General features: G+C 38.4%; 1 protein-coding gene across 3 annotated transcripts in view; it reads right to left on the bottom strand.

Annotated features, from left to right (window-relative positions):
• Nucleotides 1–23692, bottom strand: part of obsl1a (obscurin like cytoskeletal adaptor 1a) — a 144244-nt gene that overhangs the window by 59013 nt on the left and 61539 nt on the right. Inside the window, exons 6-10 of one of the 3 annotated variants that reach the window (XM_028807562.2) lie at nt 20661–20927; nt 18269–18544; nt 12074–12349; nt 2609–2881; nt 49–324 (exon numbers count right to left, since the gene is read on the bottom strand). In XM_028807562.2, the coding sequence (XP_028663395.2) occupies nt 49–324; nt 2609–2881; nt 12074–12349; nt 18269–18544; nt 20661–20927 (1368 nt within the window). The remainder of the gene's footprint in view (nt 1–48; nt 325–2608; nt 2882–12073; nt 12350–18268; nt 18545–20660; nt 20928–23692) is intronic. The other 2 variants (XM_051931188.1, XM_051931189.1) reach the window with 2 other exon arrangements.

Below are 23692 nucleotides of genomic sequence, written 5' to 3'. Positions count from 1 at the left end.
TTATACTCATTTTAAATTTTCAAAATAAAACACCTGGATGTTTTGTACCTCGAATGTTGACCTTGAAGATCATGGTGTCGTCTACAGCGTGGCAGGCATATACTCCTGAATCAGAGAGCTTTGCTGCCTGGATGATGAGCCTCCTCATTGTTCCTTCTGACTGGACTGTGATGTCTTCTCCTGCCTGAATTTCTGCCCCATCTTTGTACCAGTGAACAGGAGCGTCAGATCGAGAGAGCTCACAATACAACACAACAGGCTCCGACTCCAAGACTGTTTTGTGCAGGTCCCCTTCGGGAACAGGAATGAATTTCACAGGTGGTGCTGCAAGATAGAAAAACGATTCAGTGGGCTAAATGAAAGCAAACCACATCATTTACGTAAGGTATGCCAAGATTATACAGGCACTCTGTTCAGTGCAGTGCTTGGTACTATCAAACAGTATGCTATACCCTCACATACACCCAAAACAACATCTCAAGACTTGCACATTACGTTCAGTATGCCAGAGTCAGTTCTATGATGGACTAGTTATATCTTGCTGAGGAGGTGGACACTTCCAAAGTGTATTCTGTTATTCACAACTTCAATTAAAACCAACCTTTTTTACTCAACCCACACTACAATGAAAGACAAAATTAGTACTAAAGAAAGAAAACTGCACTTAGTTCATTTGTTTTAAAGCTCGGTTACACCCCCAAATCTAAGCAGCTACAAGATCCTAATTAAAGCTAATTAATTTATTAATACTGAAATGGAACCCCACTCACTATTTTTTTGCATTTTTAGCGTATCATTTTACCCCCAAAAGTATCATATTAAAACTGCATTCTTGTAATTATAGGTTATGTTTGGTTTAGAATCCATTTTTCTATATTAATAAATTTGATTTTGGTAATATTACTGTATTTTAAAAATTGTTTGCCTTTCGAATGTCATAAAGATGGTGTTGTTCCATTTTCAAGTTTCTGTAAAAACAGTTAAGGCTTGCGTGGGATTTAAATTCTTTCTGGATAGTGTTTTGGACATTGGTATTTTGCCAGTCTGATTTTTTGTTTTGACCTTGGCCGTTACAACAGTCACTCCCTTAGTCTTGTGCTTTTGTGAACTGCATTTTTCAGTCTGGGCAGAAGACGTAAATAAAATTTGTTAGCCATGACTTTTATGATATATTTTACATTGTTTTGTTTGACTGCCAGTCTTCTTTTTTCCTATGATCTATAATGACGTTAGTGTCATAGCAATGTATGTAGTAAAATGAGGCAACTTCTGACTGTTGTGATCTGCATTTTTAAGGAATTTCTGTGCTTTTTATGAAGTGTTTCCTAAAAATATTTATGCATACTTAGGTGCTTTTTAACTCATGGATTTTGGATGTGACCTTAGTTTGAGTTGAATTATTTTACCATCTGTTCTGCAACACCATTTTGTTTCTCATGGGCATGGCCATTTTGTGGAACAGCTTTTGCTGCATAGCTAGGGAATTGAAAAGAAGTTAGTGACTGTGACATCACGTAGTCATTGGTATAAAGGTCATGAAAAAGGAAAAAAACAAAAAAGAAACAAAGAATTTGTTGGTTGTCTATTTGTGAGCAAATTTCTTGGTTAACAAATTTTGTACTATGACTTTTTGACTTCACTTTAGGGTATTGTTTTGTTTAGTACCTGGTTACCTATCTTGTCTGTCCTTTGGTTATCACCTGGTTATTTTCTAAAACAATTGCTACCTTTCTCACTCTAGCAATATAGTGACCGCACATATTGACAGAAATTCAAATTGCTTCTATTTTGTGATGTTTTTTAACATTATCTGCATCCCTGGATAATTGTTCACTTTGTTTTTGAATCTACTTAGTCTATTTCATTTTTTTTTTTGTTTTTTATTCCTCACATTTGAGGTGATTTTGTTTGGGTTTTTTTAGGCAGGCATTTATTTAACCATATAGGGTCAGATAAGTGAAGCTAACCCTTGCGAGCTCTGCCATAGTTCCTCAATTTAGCTTTTGTTTATGAGCTTACTACTGGGTTTTGTTTATAATTTAAAACTATGCGTGGAAGTTGTTTTATCTAACTGTGCTTTCTAATAGAAATTTTCAGTGATTCATGTGGAAGTTACAGAAGTTTTATTTTGAAAAGAAATGCTGTCATGTTTAATTTTCTTTTAACTACAGAAGAAGCTCTTCCTTTAAGTAGACTTTTTTTATAAATTACACTAAATGGCAAAGCCTTATAAATGTGACACTAGTGAAACAAAATAAGGTCTTGCCCGTATGTTAAAGCCTGACAACCTCATTTTGCTCTTTATAATTATATGTTGGTTTGTTTTTGTCTTAGATTAACAGACCACCAGCCGACCAGACAACAAAAGAAAAAAGGTACAAAATCTCCACATATAATTCCTAACGAGGGTGCTCAAATCATGCAGTTGATGAAAAGAAAGTAGTTAATCATTATTTTCCATCCTGGTGCTCACTTTTCTTGTTAAAATGTTACAAGAACAGTTAATTCAGTATTCATGAAAGAAAACCTTCATGTTTAGTAATGTGAAAAAAAAAAGTAAGAAGGTTAATTCACTCTTGACTGACTCAGCTAAAACACATCCAGTCACCTTCAATATTCACATTAAAAGTGAGGACAGCATCTACAGCATCACAGCTGTATACTCCAGAATGCGAGAAGTCGGTGGATGGGATGAGCAGTCTTCTGGTGGTGCCCTCTGATTGGATTTCAAAGTCTTCTTGTCGAAGTTCTTGTTTGTCTTTGTACCAGTGTACCACCGCAGACGGATCTGACACTTCACAGGTCAGAACAAGTGGGCTGCCTGCTTCAAGATTTTTGTTGAGATCCACTTCAGAAAGGGGGGCAACCGTCACTGGTGGAGCTACGGGCGGATTAATTTGATAGTAAATTTTTGAAGCATCTGAATCAAAGGTCATTTTGACTACATTCTAATCAGAAGAAACATAACTTTTCATAACAGTTATTTCATAAGTAAGGTATATATTTCTGAAAGAGCAGCATTGTAATCTTAATTGAAAATCTAAAAAAAAAAGATTTTGGCCACTATGTATTACCAGAAGTTGTAATCTAAAATATCTTTGTCATCTTTTATAAAAAAGGATTATCATTAAATGATATCAAACTCATAATCTTGGTACAGTTACATTCATGTTACTTTTGTATTGCACGTCCAGTCCATTTCTCATTCTCTTTTACAGCCGCACATAATAAATTGTTTCTACACTGGAAAAATGTTTCATGATTTCTTGTTGTCCATAACTTGTTGATGTGTATTATCACTTCTGAGAGGTATGTGGGGCCTTGTCCTGGGGCCTTGCTCTGTTTGAAATTTACCAATTACCTCACTTTGAAATTTGACGTAAAACAAAAGCATGCAATGAAGAGGACAAGGCCTCCGGAGAAATAAGTTTAGTAAAAATAAAAAACATTCCCCTTTTTTATTTTATGCATTAAGAAATGACTAAAAGTGGTAGAGGGTGGCACAGTGGCGCAGTGGGTAGCACTGCTGCCTTGCAGTAAGGAGACCCGGGTTCACTTCCTGTGTCCTCCCTGTGTGGAGTTTGCATGTTCTCCCCGTGTCTTCGTGGGTTTCCTTCGGGTGCTCCGGTTTCCTCCCACAGTCCAAAGACATGCAGGTTAGGTGCATTGGCGATTCTAAATTGTCCCTAGTGTGTGCTTGGTGTGTGTGTGTGTGTGTGTGTGTGTGTGTGCGTGTGTGTGTGTGTGTGTGTGTGTGTGTCCTGCAGTGGGCTGGCGCCCTGCTCAGGATTTGTTCCTGCCTTGCACCCTGTGTTGGCTGGGATTAGCTCCAGCGGACCCCTGTGACCCTGTTTTAGGATATAGCGGGTTGGACGATGACTGACTGACTAAAAGTGGTAGAAAAAAACAAGCTACTGTATTATCTATACATTACAGAATGATAAATACCTATGATATAGTCCTATACATTTTGTCGTCATATATGAATTATTTACCAATGGACCTGCTTGACCTTGACTGATATCACAAACAAGTTGGTATAAAGTGAAAGATACAATTAATTTTTATTTTACTAGTAGCAACTAAGCAATTTGTAATGGCTCTGTCACTTTATATGGTTTTTCCAGTGATTATGTGTCACAAACTTCTTTTACATAATCTTAGCGAGTTGGGAGCAGTCAGGACATGTTTTGGTGACCACCGGTCATGTAATCTGACATCACCAACAGCTCAGTCCAACCAGTCTGCAATTCACATAGGTCTGATGTTGTGTTAAGTTGTAGGGGTAGGCGTATGTGCTCATGAGAGCTGACAGCCAATGAGCACTCACCCAGACGTAGAGTTTATGCGTAGAGTTCATAGAAATAAGGAATATGGTTTTCAGCATGGCCCCCCATCCCTTTCAATGAAACAATTCAGTATCCATGAGTCAGAATAACCAAAGGGGACTGCTTACCCACATTTGGTGAAATGTTTGAGTATCCCTGAGTTGAAATGTTCAATGAAATGATCGAGTCTCACTCTGAAACCACAAGTGAGAAATAGTGCACTGCTTTAAATTACTCAGAGTCCGCACTCTGCATTACTATGTTGCCCAGGCGACTGTGGGGATCTTAACATTAGCCTTGAATATAATGGTCAATGGACAACACCCACATGGTGCAATGAATGTTGTCACACACGTGTGCATGGGAGGCAGCTAAAGGGCTTGAATGAGGGCAATTCCACACCAGACCAGGGGGTGATGGAGTGTACTTATTCTTTCTCTCTTTCTACTGCAGACCAATTATGGGAAATCCCGCCTGCTCTCAATGACTTCTGGTTCCGGCCTTGATAACTTCACTTCTGGTTCTGGCCCTGATGACCTCACTTCCTCTACTCTCCCTTAAAACCACCATCATTGCCTGATCAAGTTCAGTTCTGTTTTGCACTCAAATCTGTACACATATGTACTCTTTATTCAACGCTTTTGCAGCCAGGAAAAATTAAATGGGTGGCTGCCCCAGAACTTTTGTCTCATCTTTGACAATGGTCATTTGAAAACAAGCACAAAACAGAATGGTCACCTGACAATATAGCAGGATAGTGTCAGACTTGAGTGATATCACATAAAGGATTAATGGGATTAATTACTAGACTTTCATTATTCTCTGTATTGCAATGTACCATGCAGAATACTCTGGTTTACAATATTGTCTGTGATGACTGTAAACCTGCTCTCAAAATGCTGTAGCCTTGCATAGACACTAGGTTCTACTGAACATGTTCTCCTTCCCATCAGGCACTATTAAGTAAGGCCTTTGGTAGCATAAAACTGCAGTCATGTTTGAGGAAGAGAAGTGGAACAGGCTGGAGGTGCAGTGCAAAATAGATATTGTTCATTCATTCATTCAACTTATGTACAGTATCTCTTTTTTAAATTATGGTCATGCTAATTTTTATTTCAACCTAAAAATAAATACATACATCTAATCATATATTAATAAATACATAAATGTATCAATATATTATTACTTCAGGTTAGTGTCCTTCCCAAATACCATCCAGTACTGCTGATTTATATATTACAAAGAGACACAGTACCCAATGGCAACAAGATTTTTCCAAACCTTTCTTCTAAAAATATAAAAATTCATTAGGCAAATTACTAACTACCACTCATTAGTTAAACATTTACTTTTATAGCTCCTTTCAGAGTGAACACTATCAAAAGGCTTTTAAAAATAAGGGTTAGGTTTACATATAATTCCATTTAAACTATAGCAAAAAAAGAGTATCAAGAAAAAAGGCCAAAAGCGGCCTATAGGAAAGAGGGTTCATCAGTAGGGTATTTTGATGAACTTTTCTTCATGGTAAATACAAGAGGAGACAGTGACTGATTATTAGGCATCGCCCCACTTGGATTTTATGGCAAGGAACTGAGGTCTGATCTTCCATTGAGCTTCAACTGAGAGGTAAGTGAAAATAAGAGCTCCTTAGGAGGAGGTTAGAGCAGGCAGGCGCTTATTGCCAGAAAAGAGTATTATATTTGGGTTTTCATTGTGCCAAATGGAAGAGAACTACTACCTGGAGAGAAAAGGCAAAAAGCGTTATAAGATTGTCAATACAGTTTTGTGTTCAGCATGCAAGTACATAATGGTTGGCTGAAAGCACCACACACACAGATAATAACAGTGCTAATTGCTCAAGTTACAAGTTCTCTTTACCTTTCTCAATTAAAACTTCCATGTGAGTGGTCCACAGTGGGGTTGAGATATAAAGGATGTGATTTAATTTTGGGCATGAAGAAGGAATGAGATTTCTATTATAATGGCTCAAGATGGCATATTTAAGTGGGGGTGTATCAAAGAGTTTGACATACTTGTTCCCATGCAGCAGCTACTTTATTCCCTTAGGTGACAGCGATGCTGACATCTAGAGCCTTTCTTCTTTAGTTCATCAAGTTAGGACACTTGTGTGTTCAGTACACAGAGTGGCTGATGAAAGTTAATGGTCAGTCTGCACTGGGGGACAACTAATAATGTGTTCAGTTGTGCTGAATTTAAATGAAGAAGAGCTTAGTAGTGACAAAAGGTAAACTTTGTTATGGTGCAGTGATGGTACCTTGTGCGAGTGAGTGCCTTATGGGGTCATCCTTGGGTGAACACATGGAGATTTAAGAGTAATGCACAGTCTATAAATTGCTATTCATATCCACCCTTGGAACAGAGGAGGATATATCTAAAGATGCATGATGTAACTTCCACCCCACTTCTAAAGACTCCCATTTTCCAGACCCACACTATAAAAGAAAAGCCACCACCAGAAGTCAGCATTTGTTTTAAGGATATTAACACCTCTAGTACAGAAGATGGCAGTAATGCACCAGTAATGACAGTTTAAAAACTGTCAATGAAATAAGAAGAAGAAGAAGTCGGCATTCGATGCGAAGCACCTGATGAGAGGAACAAATCTCCCCATGCAAGACAATCCTAATGTCCTGTCTCCCTTCTTGTTTCCCCACTACACAATAGACTTCCAGTATGATACCAGCACTTACCACCTACAGAAATTCTCAGATGACTTCTTAACCATAGGCTGCATTAATAATGAAGGCAAGTTGGAATACATGAGGCTTGTAGAGAACTTTGTCTTGTAGTGCATGGAAAACCACCTGCAACTCAACATCAGCAAGACAAAAGAGTTGGTGGTGAGTTTCTGGCATGCCAAAGAGCCTCTGAGACCAGTCACCACTCATGGGGAGAATGCGGAGGTGATGTAGAGCTAAAATTACTTGGGGGTTCATATAAACAGCAAGCTGAACTGGTCTGAAAACACAGTGGCACTGCATAAGAAGTGCCAGAGCAGACTGTCTGAGGAGACTCAGGTCTTTGGATGTATGGAGCAAGCTGATGGAAATATTCTACCAGTGTGAAGTAATCAGTGTATTGTTCTATGCTATGGTCTCCTGGGGAAGCATTGTGAGCTCAAAAGATGCACAATGGCTGAACAGACTTATGAGGAAAGCCTGCTCCAACATAGGACAAACCCCCAGACACAATGGACCCTGTTGTTAAAAAGAAGATGGTGGCAAAATTGGACGCCAGCATTAAAAAAAACCTCCAGGAAACTCCCTTTTGGACCTGTTTTAGCCACAAGCTCATTCCACCATGCTGTGCTAAGAAGAGCCTCTGGGGATCTTTTCTACCTTTGTCAGAAAATTTCATGCTTCTTCAAAATGTTCTACTTTAACTTCATTTTGCAATTTCTGCAAAATATACAGTTGTTTATTGTGTATTTATTTCTCCATCTATTGATTGATTGCAATATTTGTTCTGTGAAGCTGTATCTTTGTCTTTTATGTTTCTGCTGCTGTATGCATCTAAATTTCCCCTTGTGATTAATAAAGTTTTTCTAATGTAATGTAATCTAATCTAATCTAATCACTGCACAATTGGCCCTGTGTGCCATCTAGTATTTGATTTTTTCCAGACTTATTCTTATTACAAAAAACAATTAAAAACGATTTTCCCATTTCGGACCCCAACTATTATGATTGCCTGACTTGTCTCTTTTATTAAAAATGATAACGGTGAAATTGTAATGTCCTGGTCTATAGAAGTTCCTCTGTATTCCTCTTTATTATTAGTCATTTAGATTGTTTGCTTCTTTTGTCACGTGCGTGCGCATGGGAAACAGCCTGAAGGCTTGTGTGATGGTAAATCTCTGCTGACACAAGAGGTGACACTGTGTATTAACAACTTCTCATCTCCCCCTTCTTCAGAAAACATGATTGACACCATTCCATCTGACATCACCTCCAGATTTCGTCCACCTCAAACAAACGCCTTAAATACAGAAAAGTCGTTATCCTAACTACCTTAGACGACACGATTTGGCATTATAACACATATTTTCTTTGCATTTATTGTTGAGAATTAAACAGTGTTGGCCGCAAGGTGCCCCCTTGTTACTTTTACACCTTATTACACAGTAGGGTTAGACTGCATGGCTTGCACTTTTATTCAAGGAGTAATCTGAGAAGTAACAGGAAAACTGAGCAGGAATTATATTGCTTGACTTTTTTCAAATTATATTATGTTATGTAAAGTTTAATATTTGTCATGAAAGGTATTACATTAAAAAATAGATAATGACTAAAATCATGTGAGAATGTCAAAACTTTACTTTTCAGCATAAACAAGAATCCCTTAAGTCGGCAGATAAAATTTTGACAGGAATATCCATATAAATTGTGATATAACTAAAAATGAAGATGTTTCAGGAGAAATACGTGCTTCTTTGATTGAAAAAAATACAATCAGGCCACATCTAAAACTTATAAAATCCACTATTAAGGGCTTAGACATTGTTAGGAATTTAAAGAAAACCATGATGTCATGTTCCATCCATCCATTGTCTCCCGCTTATCCGAGGTCGGGTCGCGGGGGCAGCAGCTTGAGCAGAGATGCCCAGACTTCCCTCTCCCCGGCCACTTCTTCTAGCTCTTCCGGGAGAATCCCAAGTCTGCCAATCCAGAGGCACTGTCCCTGATGTCCATGCGATGTTGCAGAGGCGTGTCAACCAAGACAGTCCTACAACATCCAGAGCCTTGAGGAACTCCGGGCATATCTCATCCACCCCCGGGGCCCTGCCACCAAGGAGTTTTTTGACCACCTCGGTGACCTCAGTCCCAGAGATGGGGGAGCCCACCTCTGAGTCCCCAGGCTCTGCTTCCTCATTGGAAGGCATGTTAATGGAATTGAGGAGGTCTTCGAAAGTACTCCCCCCACTGACCCACAACGTCCCGAGTCGAGGTCAGCAGCGCACCATCCCCACCATATACAGTGTTGACACTGCACTGCTTCCCCTTCCCGAGACGCCGGATGGTGGACCAGAACCTCCTCGAAGCCGTCCGAAAGTCGTTCTCCATGGCCTCCCCAAACTCCTCCCACGCCCGAGTTTTTGCCTCAGCAACCACCAAAGCCGCATTCCGCTTGGCCTGCCGGTACCTATCAGCTGCCTCCAGGGTCCCACAGGACAAAAGGGTCCTGTAGGACTCCTTCTTCAGCTTGACGGCATCCTTCACCGCCGGTGTCCACCAACGGGTTCGGGGATTGCCGCCACGACAGGCACCGACCACCTTACGGCCACAGCTCCGGTCAGCTGCCTCAACAATAGAGGCACGGAACATGGCCCATTCGGACTCAATGTCCCCCACCTCCCTCGGGATGTGGTCGAAGTTCTGCCGGAGGTGGGAGTTGAAGCTACTTCTGACAGGGGGCTCTGCCAGACGTTCCCAGCACACCCTCACAACACGTTTGGGCCTACCACGCCTGACCGGCATCCTCCCCCACCATCGAAGCCAACTCACCACCAGGTGGTGATCAGTTGACAGCTCCGCCCCTCTCTTCACCCGAGTGTCCAAGACATGTGGCTGCAAGTCCGACGACACGACCACAAAGTCGATCATCGAACTGAGGCCTAGGGTGTCCTGTTGCCAAGTGCACATATGAACACCCCTATGCTTGAACATGGTGTTCGTTATGGACAATCCGTGACGAGCACAGAAGTCCAATAACAAAACACCGCTCGGGTTCAGATCGGGGGGGGCATTCCTCCCAATCACGCCTTTCCAGGTCTCACTGTCATTGCCCACATGAGCATTGAAGTCTCCCAGCAGAACAAGGGAGTCCCCAGAAGGTATGCCCTCTAGCACCCCCTCCAGGGACTCCAAAAAGTGTGGGTACTCCGAACTGCTGTTTGGTGCATACGCACAAACAACAGTTAGGACCCGTCCCCCCACCCGAAGGTGAAGGGAGGCTACCCTCTCGTCCACCGGGGTAAACCCCAATGTACAGGCTCCAAGTCGGGGGGCAATAAGTATACCCACACCCGCTCGGCACCTCTCACTGGGGGCAACTCCAGAGTGGTACAGAGTCCAGCCCCTCTCAAGGAGATTGGTTCCAGAGTCCAAGCTGTGCGTTGAGGTGAGTCCGACTATATCTAGCCGGAACCTCTCAACTTCGCGCACAAGCTCAGGCTCCTTCCCCTTCAGAGAGGTGACATTCCACGTCCCAAGAGCCAGCTTCTGTAGCCGAGGATTGGACCCCCAAGGTCCCCGCCTTCGGCCACCACCCAACTCACAATGCACCCAACCTCCTTGGCCCCTCCCATAGGTGGTGAACCCATGGGAAGGGGGACCCACGTTGCCTCTTCGGGCTGTGTTTATGTTTATTTTTTTAAATCAAGTATCCCATTATGACATCATCAAGTGTCACCATTTTGAAACTTGGTTGCAGTGGTGCGGGGTATCACAAGGGGTCGTATCCTACATGCATGTGACATCACTGTGCATGTTCATGTGGTTTTGGTGGCCATGTTTAATTTCTGCAAACAAATGAAAAGACTTGAGATTTCTAGATTCTTGAGGAATTTCTTTTTGCTGAAAGTATTCAGTCTGAATTTTTGGCTACCTTTTTGTTTTACCCTTTTGTTTGCTGATCTGTAATTGTATGGTGTTGTGATCCGTGCTACATTTACACCTGTTTATGTCACTTTTTTTGACCCTTATTTTCATAAAAAGGCACTGTCTAAATCCATATTTACACTACATTTTTATTCAAAACTTGAATGTCAACAGTAGCGTTTTCACTTCGTTTACAAAAGCATCTAGTTAAGGTTTGTCTACATTGCGCATGCACACATCAGCAGAAAGATCCTTGAAGGAATGTTAAAGCCGCTAGCCATGAACTTCGTTACAAAACTGTGGTGACTGGTAAATGATTTGACTTTTGTGCATGTATGTGGCATTCATGCACTCAAAATGAAATTTAGATGCATACAGGTAAGCAACACAACAAGCACCATGGAAAGCAATTCTTCTATTTCAGCTATGCTGGAATATGTTTTTTTCCTATGAAGGGTGACCAATCAGGGAATGAGATGCTTTAATGAGCAGGGTCCAGTTATGGAATGGCTACTCAATAAGAACAAACAAATCATAATGCAATTAGAGTCTGCATTTTCAAAAGTCTACATTTTCACTCATCTACCTTGCAACGCTGAGCTGGTATTTTCAAAAGTCTCAGTTTGTGTGGGTTTAAATCGGCAGTGTAAATGAAAATGGTGACTAATATCCATGTTGTTAAATGAAAACATAGTAGAGTTGGGTAAACTGAAGTAAACATTTCTTTGTGCGGCTTAATTAGCGGCTTTTGATTTATTCTCTAAGTAATTGGTTTTGCCATGTCTGGGATAACCCTCTTCAATGCTGCTGCAAAAGATTTTTTTTTTTACAATTCAACATACTTTTTTTTAAATATATTTCAAATGCAATTTTGATGACTCCAAAGCACATACAGATATCCATGATGTCTCACATTGCATTTAGAAAAATCTGCAAAAAAAGGACACCATTTAGTATGTTATAAGGTTACCTTATCAGATACCTTTTATTTGAAACAAAGTCAGCTTTAATGTCTCTATCATATATGAACAGAAGATAAATTTAGATTTATGTAATAAATAATAATATCTTCATTAAAGCAGCAGGAAAATATAGTAGCACAAAGTGAATCAAATCTAAAGTTACCTTTGACGTCGACGAGGAAGCTCACTGCATCGTTAGTAGAGTCACAGCGGTAAACTCCGGAATGAGAGGCCCCTGCAGAATCGATGATCAGGCGCCTTACTGTTCCTTCAGACTGCATATTAATGTTGCTGTCTTGGTGAATTTCCTCTCCATCTTTGTACCAGCACACTTGGGCCTCAGCATCTGACACCTCACAGGAAAGAACAACCGGAGTGCCTGTCTGAACAACCTTCTTACAGTCCTCTTCTGGAAGAGCCGCAAACTTCATTGGTGGAGCTATAGCACAGGGGAGTTCATTTTTATTTTTCAGCAGACTTACATTTGTAGCATTTTAGTTATCACAAAAGAATCATGGCTGTGAACATTACATGATTTTATAGAATAGGCAGGCAGTGGGATGTAATGATTAAGGCTTTGCACTTCAGACCCTGAGACTGTGGGTTCAAATCCCCTAACCGACACACTGTGACCTTGAGGAAGTCACTCCACCTGCCTGTGCTCCAGTTGGAAAAACAAAAGAAACAGCTCCAATTGTATTTGATATTGTTGTAAGCTGCCTTATACTGTATAAAGGAGTCAGCCACACTGTATGTGATAATAGCATGGCTCCTGATTTTATGTAATGTGGTTATTTTTATTATTATTATTTTACCACGCTTATTTTAACTTCACCTGGTTGTTGTCTGGTACAAATCTTGTAATTGATATTTAACTCACTTCCTATTGTCCAAATGATTTGAAGTTTTGCACACTTACTCACTTCCGATGACAATACACGAATCCATAATCAGTTTCACTAATTGATCAATTAATCCATGTAAATTAAGAAATGAAATTTTCATATGAAGAATAGTTCAAGATTTCACCAATAGATGGCACTAGTAACGGATAGAAATATTAAAGGAAGTGTTAAAATGTTGATTACAAAAGCATGGTCATTTTCATCAATCAACATTCAAAAAACACTTCTTAAAATCTTAGCAAAAGCACCCACCTTTTATTTTACGAGTGGTGTATGAGAGACTTATTTTTTTACTTTTTAGTACACTTTTTAACTTAATATAAGCATGGTTTTTAAAAAGTATTTATATATATATATACTGTATATATATTATTGTGGAAACAGCATAGCAGTACAATCCAAATACATCATATCTAGCATTCCGACTACTGCTGTCAAACCTTTATTAGTGCGCTGCTGGCTGGGAATTGTGTTTTACACCAAAGTGGACTGTCGTGCACAAATAAAACGGCTTTTATCAAGTGCTTTTAAAGATGCTCTTGATTCAGTTATCAGTAAATATATGCAGGTAAGCTCTTGCATAAGAAGCAAAAGATGTGCCATTTAGTGTTAATGTAAACAAAATCATAGTAGCTAAACTCAAAATCATAAAGCTAGACTGCTTCATTTTATGTGACACCTTCATAGTGAGTATCATCAATAATATAAAATGTTCGCACTGCGTTGTTCCTGATGTGCTTAAAAGCAATGGCCTGTGTGTTCTATTAGACTGACTACTGTGAGAAGTGAAACAATATTATAATCTGGCACTAGTTTAATGGAGTCACATCATATTAAGCGTCTTTTTATTTAATATTATAAGTATTGCTTTGTTTGTGTGGCTTTTGGCACTGGCAGCTGACTTTAAAACAGGACGTAGAAAACTATGGCAAGCCAAATGAATTTTTGCAGATATCTCAAAAAAAATGCCAGATATTTTAAAATGTAATTCACCTGTACAGATATCAGTGTCATGTTTCAGCTAGGGACGTTTTCCTTGTTCAATTTTATGTAATATTTTTTGTTACTTTTCAAATATAATTTTGGATATTGTGTTATTCATTCTGTTTTTGGTTTTGTTCTTTCTGTGCTTTTTCTATTTAATATTGCATTGCTTAAAAATAGCTTTTGTGTATTACGTTAACTTATATATATTAGTTTTTTTTGTTCATTGCTCTGTCGCCTTTATGTAGAGCCTCAAGTAATGGGCCACATAACATTACAGCCGGGGGAACAGACGGAATAACAGCTTAGGCGTTGCATGTTTTGATCTAATTTGTTTATCCATTTTTTTTACACAAAGCCTATTTTTATTCTCTTTTCTTACCTTGCCTTTTGAAAGATTTTTTTACATTTTTATTAAATACAGTATTTCAATATAAATAAAATTTGTTCTGGTTTGTCAAGAGTTGTTACAACTGTTTCCCTCTCTCCAGTTCTGGACACGTTTTTATACTGGTTGTTTAAAAGCCTTAGCCCCATTTTTGGGCCTTTAAAGCCCAATGTCTGCCATTTGAGTTTGGGGCGAGTGACAGGAATCACTGCACCCTGAAACTAATATATATTTATTAACAGTAACTTCCTTTATAATGTAAGATATCTGCAATACATTTCATATCTAAAATAGATATTCAGATATCCCAGTTTGTCCTTGCATACATTTTACAATATCTGAAATCTGATTTGTAATCACTTCCAAAATCACTTCCTGTGCAATTTTCTGTTCTTTCATTGTGACTTGTTTATTTTATGATATCTCTGAATATATATGAGATATCTCCAAATGCACAGGAGTACTTTTGAGATTTTGAGATAACTTAAAATATATTTCAGATATCTAAAACATGAATGCAAGGCTATTCTGAGATATCAGGAAACATCCATCCATCCATTTTCCAACCCGCTGAATCCGAACACAGGGTCACGGGGGTCTGCTGGAGCCAATTCCAGCCAACACAGGGCACAAGGCAGGAACCAATCCCGGACAGGGTGCCAACCCACCGCAGTATCAGGAAACACATTTGAGATATCTATAAGTGTATTTCACATATCTGAAAATGATACGCTATCTTAAAATAATAATAATAATAATAGTCTCTTTAAAGATATCTCAAAATAAAATTTAAGATTTATTTAAAAATTGACCCAGCTTAGCACACTTCTTACCCTGGACAAACCACTGAGGTTTATTGAAAATTAGGATGTAATAAATTCCTTTCAAAGTGAAAAAGCAGCAGGCCCTGATAGTTATTCAACAGAAATTTTATAAAAGAATGCCTGGTAAAGTCTTTCTAATAATGTTAGCTGTGTTTGAAGACGCAAAAGGTGACAGTATTTTACCCAACACCCTATACTATCTTTCCAAAGAAAAATAAAAAACCCTTTGGAATGTTCATCTTATAGATTGCTGAATAATGACGTAAAAGTATTGGCTACAGTTTTCACGAAAAGAATTGAGAAAGTGTATCCCATAATAATATCACAAGGACAAACTGGATTTATTAAAAGCACACAGCTATCATCAAATGTTTTCCATTTGTTGGATGCACTGTACCAAGCTCCAAAACGTTTTAGTTTTCTACACAGAAAAAACTTTTGATAAAGTAGAATGGGGATATCTGTTTTCTGTTTAGGGCAATTTTGAGTTTAGACCTAATTGTTTTAATTTTTTCCATGTTTTTCAAGACTTTACTTGAGGTTTTATACATACAGTTATAGGGTATTGGGGTTGTGGAAGACATTTCTGGTGTATATTTTTCGTTTTGAACTCATTTTATAAGAGATGTAAATATTTTACATATTTCCTAACTATAATTTGTTTTTCATGGGAGCCTCCAATTTGTAGGTTCTTTGAATACTGTTGCTGTAACATCATCACGTCAACAGCATAAAAGTCAGCAGTACTCACTTGCTGATTATCCAAGATTGTGGATAAAAATGATTGTAACTTGTTACTGTGTGCTTTGCTTTTTTTTACCTTGTGGGATATGGCCGGCCATTCATCCCGGCCAATATCCCCAGGCCGCCAGATGGAGCCCTCCCTGCAACGTGGAGGTGCCCCGAATTCCAGCAGGGCATTTGGACATTGGAGTTTTAATGCATAGCCCTGCTGGATACTATGGGGGCCGCAAGGGGACGCTGCAGGGAGGCCCAGGGACTTCTATTTGCACTATAACCCGGAAGTACGTCCCAGTCACAGGGACAGAAGAAATGACATACTTCCGGGATGAAGGAAAGGAGTTTTCACCTGACCCGGAAGTGTTAAGAGTCACATGGACTGAGGGACAGAAACACTTCCAGGTCAAGAAGTATAAAAGGACTATGGGTAACCCCAGCAGATCGAGCCGAGTTGGGAGGAAGGGTGACTGAGCTGCTGGGAGGTGTGGAGGAATTGTTATTATTGAGTATTCATTGTTTATTAAGTATAGTGGAGGTGGAGGGTGGTTTGTGAACATTTATTATTATAATAAATTTATTTTAGACTTTTATCTGGTGTCTGGCGTCTGGTCCGAGGGTTCAAGGGAGCGATAGCGCCCCCTATCTGTCACAACCTTAAATATCAAGCCTTTGAGTTCCGTTCGTCTGACCACAATTTTGAGTTTTGGTGAAAAATAACACTACTTTTAGGTTTAGATCCTTCATAAAAATTTCATTTACATTTCCCATCAGGCATAGCACAAATATTGTTGCCTGGATCAAGTTACTTTACTCAACCCAAATGACTCTTGGTGTAACTTTGATTCATTCAAGCTGCTGCTTCTGGTGTCAGCACTGATGCATTCAACTCTTTTTGTAAATGGTGAGAAATTAAGAAGCAACATCAGTTTCCTTCAACTAGAAATTTGTCTACCTAGTCGGGAAGTGGTGTGAGATGTGATTTTAGCATACAACCCCATCCAACTGAATGAACTGAGAACTGGGAGTGAAAATTATTGTGCTTTTTGTTTACAATTAAATCAGGGTTTGCTACTTCATAAATGAAAACCAACATGTCTCATATGCATGATACATGAATTCAGTCCATCCAGTGATTTTAAACCTTTTTCATGAACTCTGAGGATCTGTTACTTTTAATTTGACTCACACTTGTTCGCTGTGGGTTATACATCAATTTACAAAATGGCAATTTAATAACAATGGATTTTGAAATTAATAAAAATATGTACAAAGACTAATAGGAAAAGTTTTGGGACACACTGTACTATATACGTCATAGGTGGGCTGTGGCTGTGTGATGGGGCAGATGTCCTCATTGAGATGCTGTGACTGTGTGCAAGTACACTGCATAAAAATGCATATGCAAAACTTTAAAGGGAGTTGTTTTGCTTTTATTTATCAAAAAATCTGCCAATGGGGTAAGCAAAATTTCTTAAAGTAAGCTAAATAATCATAAATATACAATTTTGGATAAGTCAATAATTCTTACAATAAGGAAAACAAGAGTTAATGTCATGATATAAATACTTTTAATTTGCTTAGACTTAATTTTGTACAGTGTAGGACTAGTTGTTGTTCAGTCCATGTGTCTCTGCCTAATACTTCAACTCCTTTCTTGCAATGCTGGCGTGAGTGATGTTACTCCAAGTGTGCAAGAAAAACGGGCAATTAAAATTTATGTTATATTCAGAAAAAGTGATCAAGAAACTTTTAAAGTGGGGAACAACAAACTGTAATGGTAGTCAGGTGGTGAAAGTATTTCACAGACAGAGAGAAAATATTTATCTAATAAAAATGTGAAAAACTGAATTGATGACAAAAAAATCACTGATGCACTTTTTGGGGACATTTTTGGTGCACTGCAAAAACATTATCCAGTATAATAGAAACATTAAATGTAGAGCTGAGCCCCAAGCAATCTTCAGAGGTGCAATTCCAGGAATACTCTCAAAAGATTTAATTCAGTCCTTCCATCCATCCATTTGTACACTCTTAAAAATAATGGTTCTTTAATGGCACTTTAGTGGGTTGTGTGGTTTCTCATAAAACTATTGCTTGACAAATAACCAATTAATTCTTGGAAGGGTTCTTTGCCTTTGTGGTTTGAAAATGTTTCTAATATGAAGACAACATGGAAATCTTTAATGCATAGACCAAGAAAACCTGAACTTAGTCTGTGTGATTGTATGCTGCAACAGTCCTTTTCAAACCATGAACCCACTGGAATTTCACAAATCTGTTATCAGTTCATGGTTATTTTTGGAACCTGTTCCGGGTCTAAGTATAAATAATGGTTCCTTCTGAAATCTTCACATGGATGGTTCTTTGGAGAACAAAAATGGTTATCCTATGGCAGCGCTCTGAAGAAATAGTCTAGCACCTTTATTTGTAAGAGTGTACATAAAAAATAATAAATACAAAGTAACAAAATTAAGTAAAGTTCATTTCAAAGAATACTAAGAAGCTTTAGGGCCTACCTTGAACTTCAACCTTGAATGTGATGACATCATCAAGGACATCACAGCTGTATATTCCAGAATGACTGAAATCTGCTGACTGAAGAATTAGGCTTCTCATCATGCCCTCTGATTGGATTTGAAGGTCTTCTTGTGGATGAAGTTCTTTCCCATCCTTGAACCACCGAACTGCAGCGTTTTGGTCTGAGACCTCACAGTACAGCCCTATGGGGCTGCCAGCCTCGATCTTTCTATCGCGCTCTGTTTCTGGTAGAATGGAAAATTTCACAGGTGGTGCTGAAATGACAAATTAAACAATACTATTCATTTCATATTGACCAATTTTTTAAGAAAAAGTATAATACATTTGTAGACATGTTATGAAACAACTCTTCAAATTATTTTAACTTCATCACTGCATACTCTATTATTCTGTGCTGCATGTTTTAGTGGACAGTACACAGATTTTGCTTTTGTAGGATTTTCCTTTGTGGCTACTGAGGACTTAAATGTCAAAAGCATCAATTATTCAAATTGGTGGCACAGAGACAATGAACGGGGCAGTGGTAGTAAGGTAGTGAGGGCATTTCAAAGGGAGCAAGAAAAAGAGGTGAAAAAAGCTGAGAAGCAAAGAGAAGGCAAATGGGTGTTCATTCTCAAAGGGCATTGATGTTGTCAATAAATAGACAGGATTGTATGAAAACCTTATTCTCGCGACTCAAAACAAACAAAATATCCCTTTATTTCACAAAACTATTGCAGTATTTTGTTATTTCACAAAAGATTTTGCCTGGTGTGGTCAATATCATCATGCACACATGTGCTCTGGCCTGCCTGTGGCTAGTGAGGGACAAATTAAGAAGTGAACAAAAGACATAGGAATTCACTGAAACCTGCTTGCGTTGAACTGTAAATTGAATTGGTCCAGTGTAGGGTCATAGAGAAGCCAGTGATCATCGCAGCAGCACTGCAGTTTTATATCGAAATGAAACTGAACCATTGCTTGAACTGTGAATTGGCTATCAGGCATTGACACAGAAAGTGAAAATGATGCATGATATGGCACTGTACGACCAAACCAGCAGATATATTCCCAGTGAATTCTGTCGTGTGAAGCTTCACCAGGGTGCAATAGTAGCGGCATGATAAAAATACAAAATAATTCTGATCAAGTGCAAGGACAAGCAAGATGTTAGCCCTCTAAGCTCTGAGGAAGAGGAGAAGGAAGAGGTTGGGAACATGCACTGATACAGCGCATTGCTGCACCCACCACACGACGAACCACCTAAGGATCCCAAATTAGGATGCAAGCAGAAGGTTAGAAAATACAATGACACGCGCTACCATTTTGTAAAAATGTTGCTATGGTGCTGTGTGCTGCTGGGCCACTTGCACCACCTGAGGTGTGGCAGGTAACATTATGGAGGCCACTTTATTTAAGATGAAGCTTTGGGCAGCAAAATTTCTTACAAATAAAGGAAAGTTCCAAAGAAGAGTTCTAGTTTCTCAAGCAAATCACTTTAAAAGGATAGAATCATGATTTGACAAAATGTTTGTTTTGGCCTTTGATTAATTCCCTGATCTGTTCCCTCTGTGCCATTTCCTGCTTTTTTTCCTTTGTATTTCCTTTTTTTGTTTTCTCTGTATCGATTTTGAAGTAAATGGCTGTATCTGCTATGCCAGTGGTTCCCAAACTCAGTCCTGGGGACCCACTGTGGCTGCAGGTTTTTGTTCCAACCAACTTCTGTTTTTCATTGGACTCTTAGCCTAATTAAGTGAGTCAATATTGCACAGTTTCTGTGTTTGGGAGTCAATGTAAAAATTACAAAATAAGTTTGGTAGATTTTTATTAAAATGTAATAAGCAGTTATATGGGGAGTATGTATTTTTTTTAAGTTGTTAACAGTATTTTCAACCTAATTTTCATTCTGCTTTTCCAGGTGTTCTGGTTATTTAATTGATTATTTACTAATTAGTGGGTCTGACACTGAAGTCCTGGGTGTCTGCTGTGCTGTTGTTAATTGTCACTATTGGGGTTAAATGAAGGGAGCAAACTACACAGGAAAAGGGGAAAACAATAGGAAAACAACAAAAGAAAGTTAAACATTTATAGCTTTAGAAAAAAAATAGAAATATTTCTAAATGTCATATAAATGTGAAAAACATACTGTTATGTTTAATTGAGTGGTATGCCATTGTAATGTTTTTTGACAATAAAATAAAACTTTATATGTGTAACTAAAAAAAAACTTTGCTTTTCCCAGTTTTTGTATGGAAAGATGGAAACAATCATGATATCTCTCTACGTACAAATTGAACTTTTTAAAGAGATTCTTGACAGCTCAGGACATGGAAGTGGTCACATGTTGGTATCATTTTATAAGATGTGATCTATCTAACAGCAGACACATACCTTGTACACAAAGAACTGCTGAATCCCTTACTCCGTAAGCAATAAAAGTAATTTCTGATCTGTCATCACACATTTGTACATCTTTGAGGAGCAGGAAATGCTGTGTACGATAGTGGTGAATAACACATTTCTCATTTTCTTGGAGCTGGGTTCCATTTAAAAACCAGGTTCCAATCACAGAAGCAGAGAGCTCAATAAAAAATTCTGCATCAGTGCCCGCAGGTACCAGGGCATCTTGTAGAGGGGTCTGAATCCGGGCAACTGGAACTGAAAGGAAAAAAACAAATGAAGGACGAATTCCTTACCTTTTAACATCAGGCCATAACATTACCAACAGGTTTTAGTGGTCCCACTAAGTTTGTAAGCTGTACATCAGTACTTCCCAAAAATATAACAAAATACATTATGTTAAGACTACTGTTATGCAAAATTTGTGCCCCTTGAATTGGTTTCAAGGATCTTATTATATTGACTCTCGTTCTACCCTTTAACCAAGTCCCACTTTAAAGTCTTTCTTGAACTTTTACCATGTAATAATATTTTAATGTATTGTGTATTTAGGTAACATTTAGGAAAACACCTAAAAACCCACTGCTACTTACAAATTGTCATGTCTCATCCAGGGTTGTACTCCTGGCAGAGGTTCTAATTTACGTTTTATTTATTTTGTATTTATAATTCACTCTTTTTACATAGATTATGTGCAAGTTTCCTTATTTTTGGTTTTGTCTGTATATAAGCTGTCTTTGTTGTGCTCTGTGTGTTTTGTGGGTGGTCCCCCATGGAGGTGGGGCCACCTACCAATCACCATCAGGAACAGCTCTCCACCCTATAAATCCAAAGGGTCTTCCACAATTCTTGTGAACTGACTTTGGTGTTGTTGAGATTTTGTCCCTTTTTCTGTGTTTTTTGTGTGTGATTGGATTTTCGACTTGTTTGCTCTACTTTTGACTTCAGTTGGATTTTTGTATTGGTACTTTATAAGACTTGAGTTGCCTTTACCTCAGGCAATTCATTCTGCCTTTTGTGCTCTACAGAACTTGCTTTTATTACTTAGCACAGTGTTAAGAACATTTTTTTTATTTTATAAAGAGCCTACGTTTCTTCTAATTACTAGCAGGGGTTTGACAGAGATATCCCCCTCTAGTGGGCATTGTTGGAAGTGCTTTCTGAACTTATTGGGACTTGTGTGCCTTGGGACTCCGAGTTTCCAAGACAAATATGTGCTACTTATCAGTGGTCCGTATAGCGTGCAGCACGGCTCAAGTTCATAGCATTTCTCAAGTTCTTATGTGCGGTTCATGCTTCTCATGTTTATAACCTTGTGCTCATGTCAGTGATGACAAGTTGCCATTTATGTTGACAGTTGATAATGATCACATGGGGGGTAATGGATGTCGGTACAATATGCAACAAAATCAGGGCAACTCAATTTGGACACAAAATGGCTGCACTCATGATTATTTTTCAAAATGGCAATGAGCTGATGTAATCAATATAACAATTCATTAATCAGAAACATTAAAAGTAAAATTAATTCACAAAATAAATCTGTGCAAAACGCATTCCTAGATGTACAAAACAAAGATTCACCTATTTCAGATTTTGAAGTATTTTTCAACAGGTCTGGGGTGTTATTTTCAAAAGGTCCCCACTATATCTCAATTTAGCATACCTGTTGTAATGATATCTGCTTAGTTTTTGCAGTATTTAAATTACTGTATTTTATTGTTATTCTGATGAGGCCTTTTTGTGTTTTGGTATTTTGGAGGCTTACTGTCAATTTATGACCATACCACACATCCAAAAGCATTCTGCATGGCCAAAAGTTTGTGGACACCTGACCATTATACTTATATGAGCTTGATGAACGTCCCTTTTCAAAACCATGACCATTAACATTGAGTTTGGACCTGTCTTTGTTGCATAGAGGTAAAGTCATGCTAGAACAGAAAAGGGCCTTCCCCAACCTGTTGCCACAAAGTTGGAAGTGCCAAATTGTCTAAAATATCACTAACAGTACCCTTCACTAAAACCAAACCGCCTAGTCCAGACCCTGAGAAGCCGAACCAAACTTTTTAGTAGGTACTCTTGCCATCCATCAAACCCAGATTTGACCATCAGACTGCCAAATAGTGAAATGTGATTAATTACTCCAGAGAACATATTTCCACTGATCCAGAGTCCAATTTCAGACAAGCCTTACCGCACTGCAACTAACACTAGGCCTTGCACTTGGTGATGTTGGGCATGTGTGCACCTACTCTATCATGGAAACCCATTTCACAAAGCTCCCAGTGCACAGTTCTTGTGCTGAAGTTACTTCCAGAGGGACAGTATAGTATGTGATTTTTACTAAACACTTGGCAGCCCAGCTTTGTGAGTTTGTGTGGTTTACCACTTCATTGTGGTGGCCGTGAAGTGCAGTGCACAAAAACAAATGAAAGCAAGCAACAAACAATTTATCTAACACAAACACAAACTGGAAATACAAAAAGCAAATAACAAAATGTAAGAACAAATCAAAAAATAAAAAAATATATTGGAAACACAAAAAGTAATCAGAAAAAAACAACTTGAATAAGAAAAAAATGTAAAACTGCACAAAGAAATCAGAAAATCACTAAAACAAATATGAGAAGAAAAAAAAATTATAAAACACAAAAGCAAATTGAATTCGCAAAAATCAGAAAATGTGAGAACGAGTCAGAAAACACCAAATGAAAAAGCAAGCAGACAAAACAGTTGAAAAGCTCATTGAATTGATATGCACGTTCAACTTGTTTTGTGCACAGCTCTTTTCATTTGTTTGCATTTTTGTCGTCATTTTGTTTTGAAGTTGCTACTTTTGTATTTGATGTTTCCAATTTGCTTTTGTGTTTTTAACTTGTTTTTTTTTTTGTTTCCTGACTTCCTGTGTTTTTGTGTTTTCTGGTTTGTTTTATATTATATAAATTATGTTTGCATTTTTTTTTTGTTTTTGCTTTTTCCCAATTATTTTTGTGCTCTCAAATGAGATTTTATGCTCTTTA

Source organism: Erpetoichthys calabaricus, chromosome 8 (genome assembly GCF_900747795.2).
Source record: "Erpetoichthys calabaricus chromosome 8, fErpCal1.3, whole genome shotgun sequence".
NCBI classification, from domain to species: domain Eukaryota; kingdom Metazoa; phylum Chordata; class Cladistia; order Polypteriformes; family Polypteridae; genus Erpetoichthys; species Erpetoichthys calabaricus.
The sequence above is the reverse complement of the archived record's forward strand: the minus strand, read 5'-3'. Positions and strand labels throughout refer to the sequence as shown.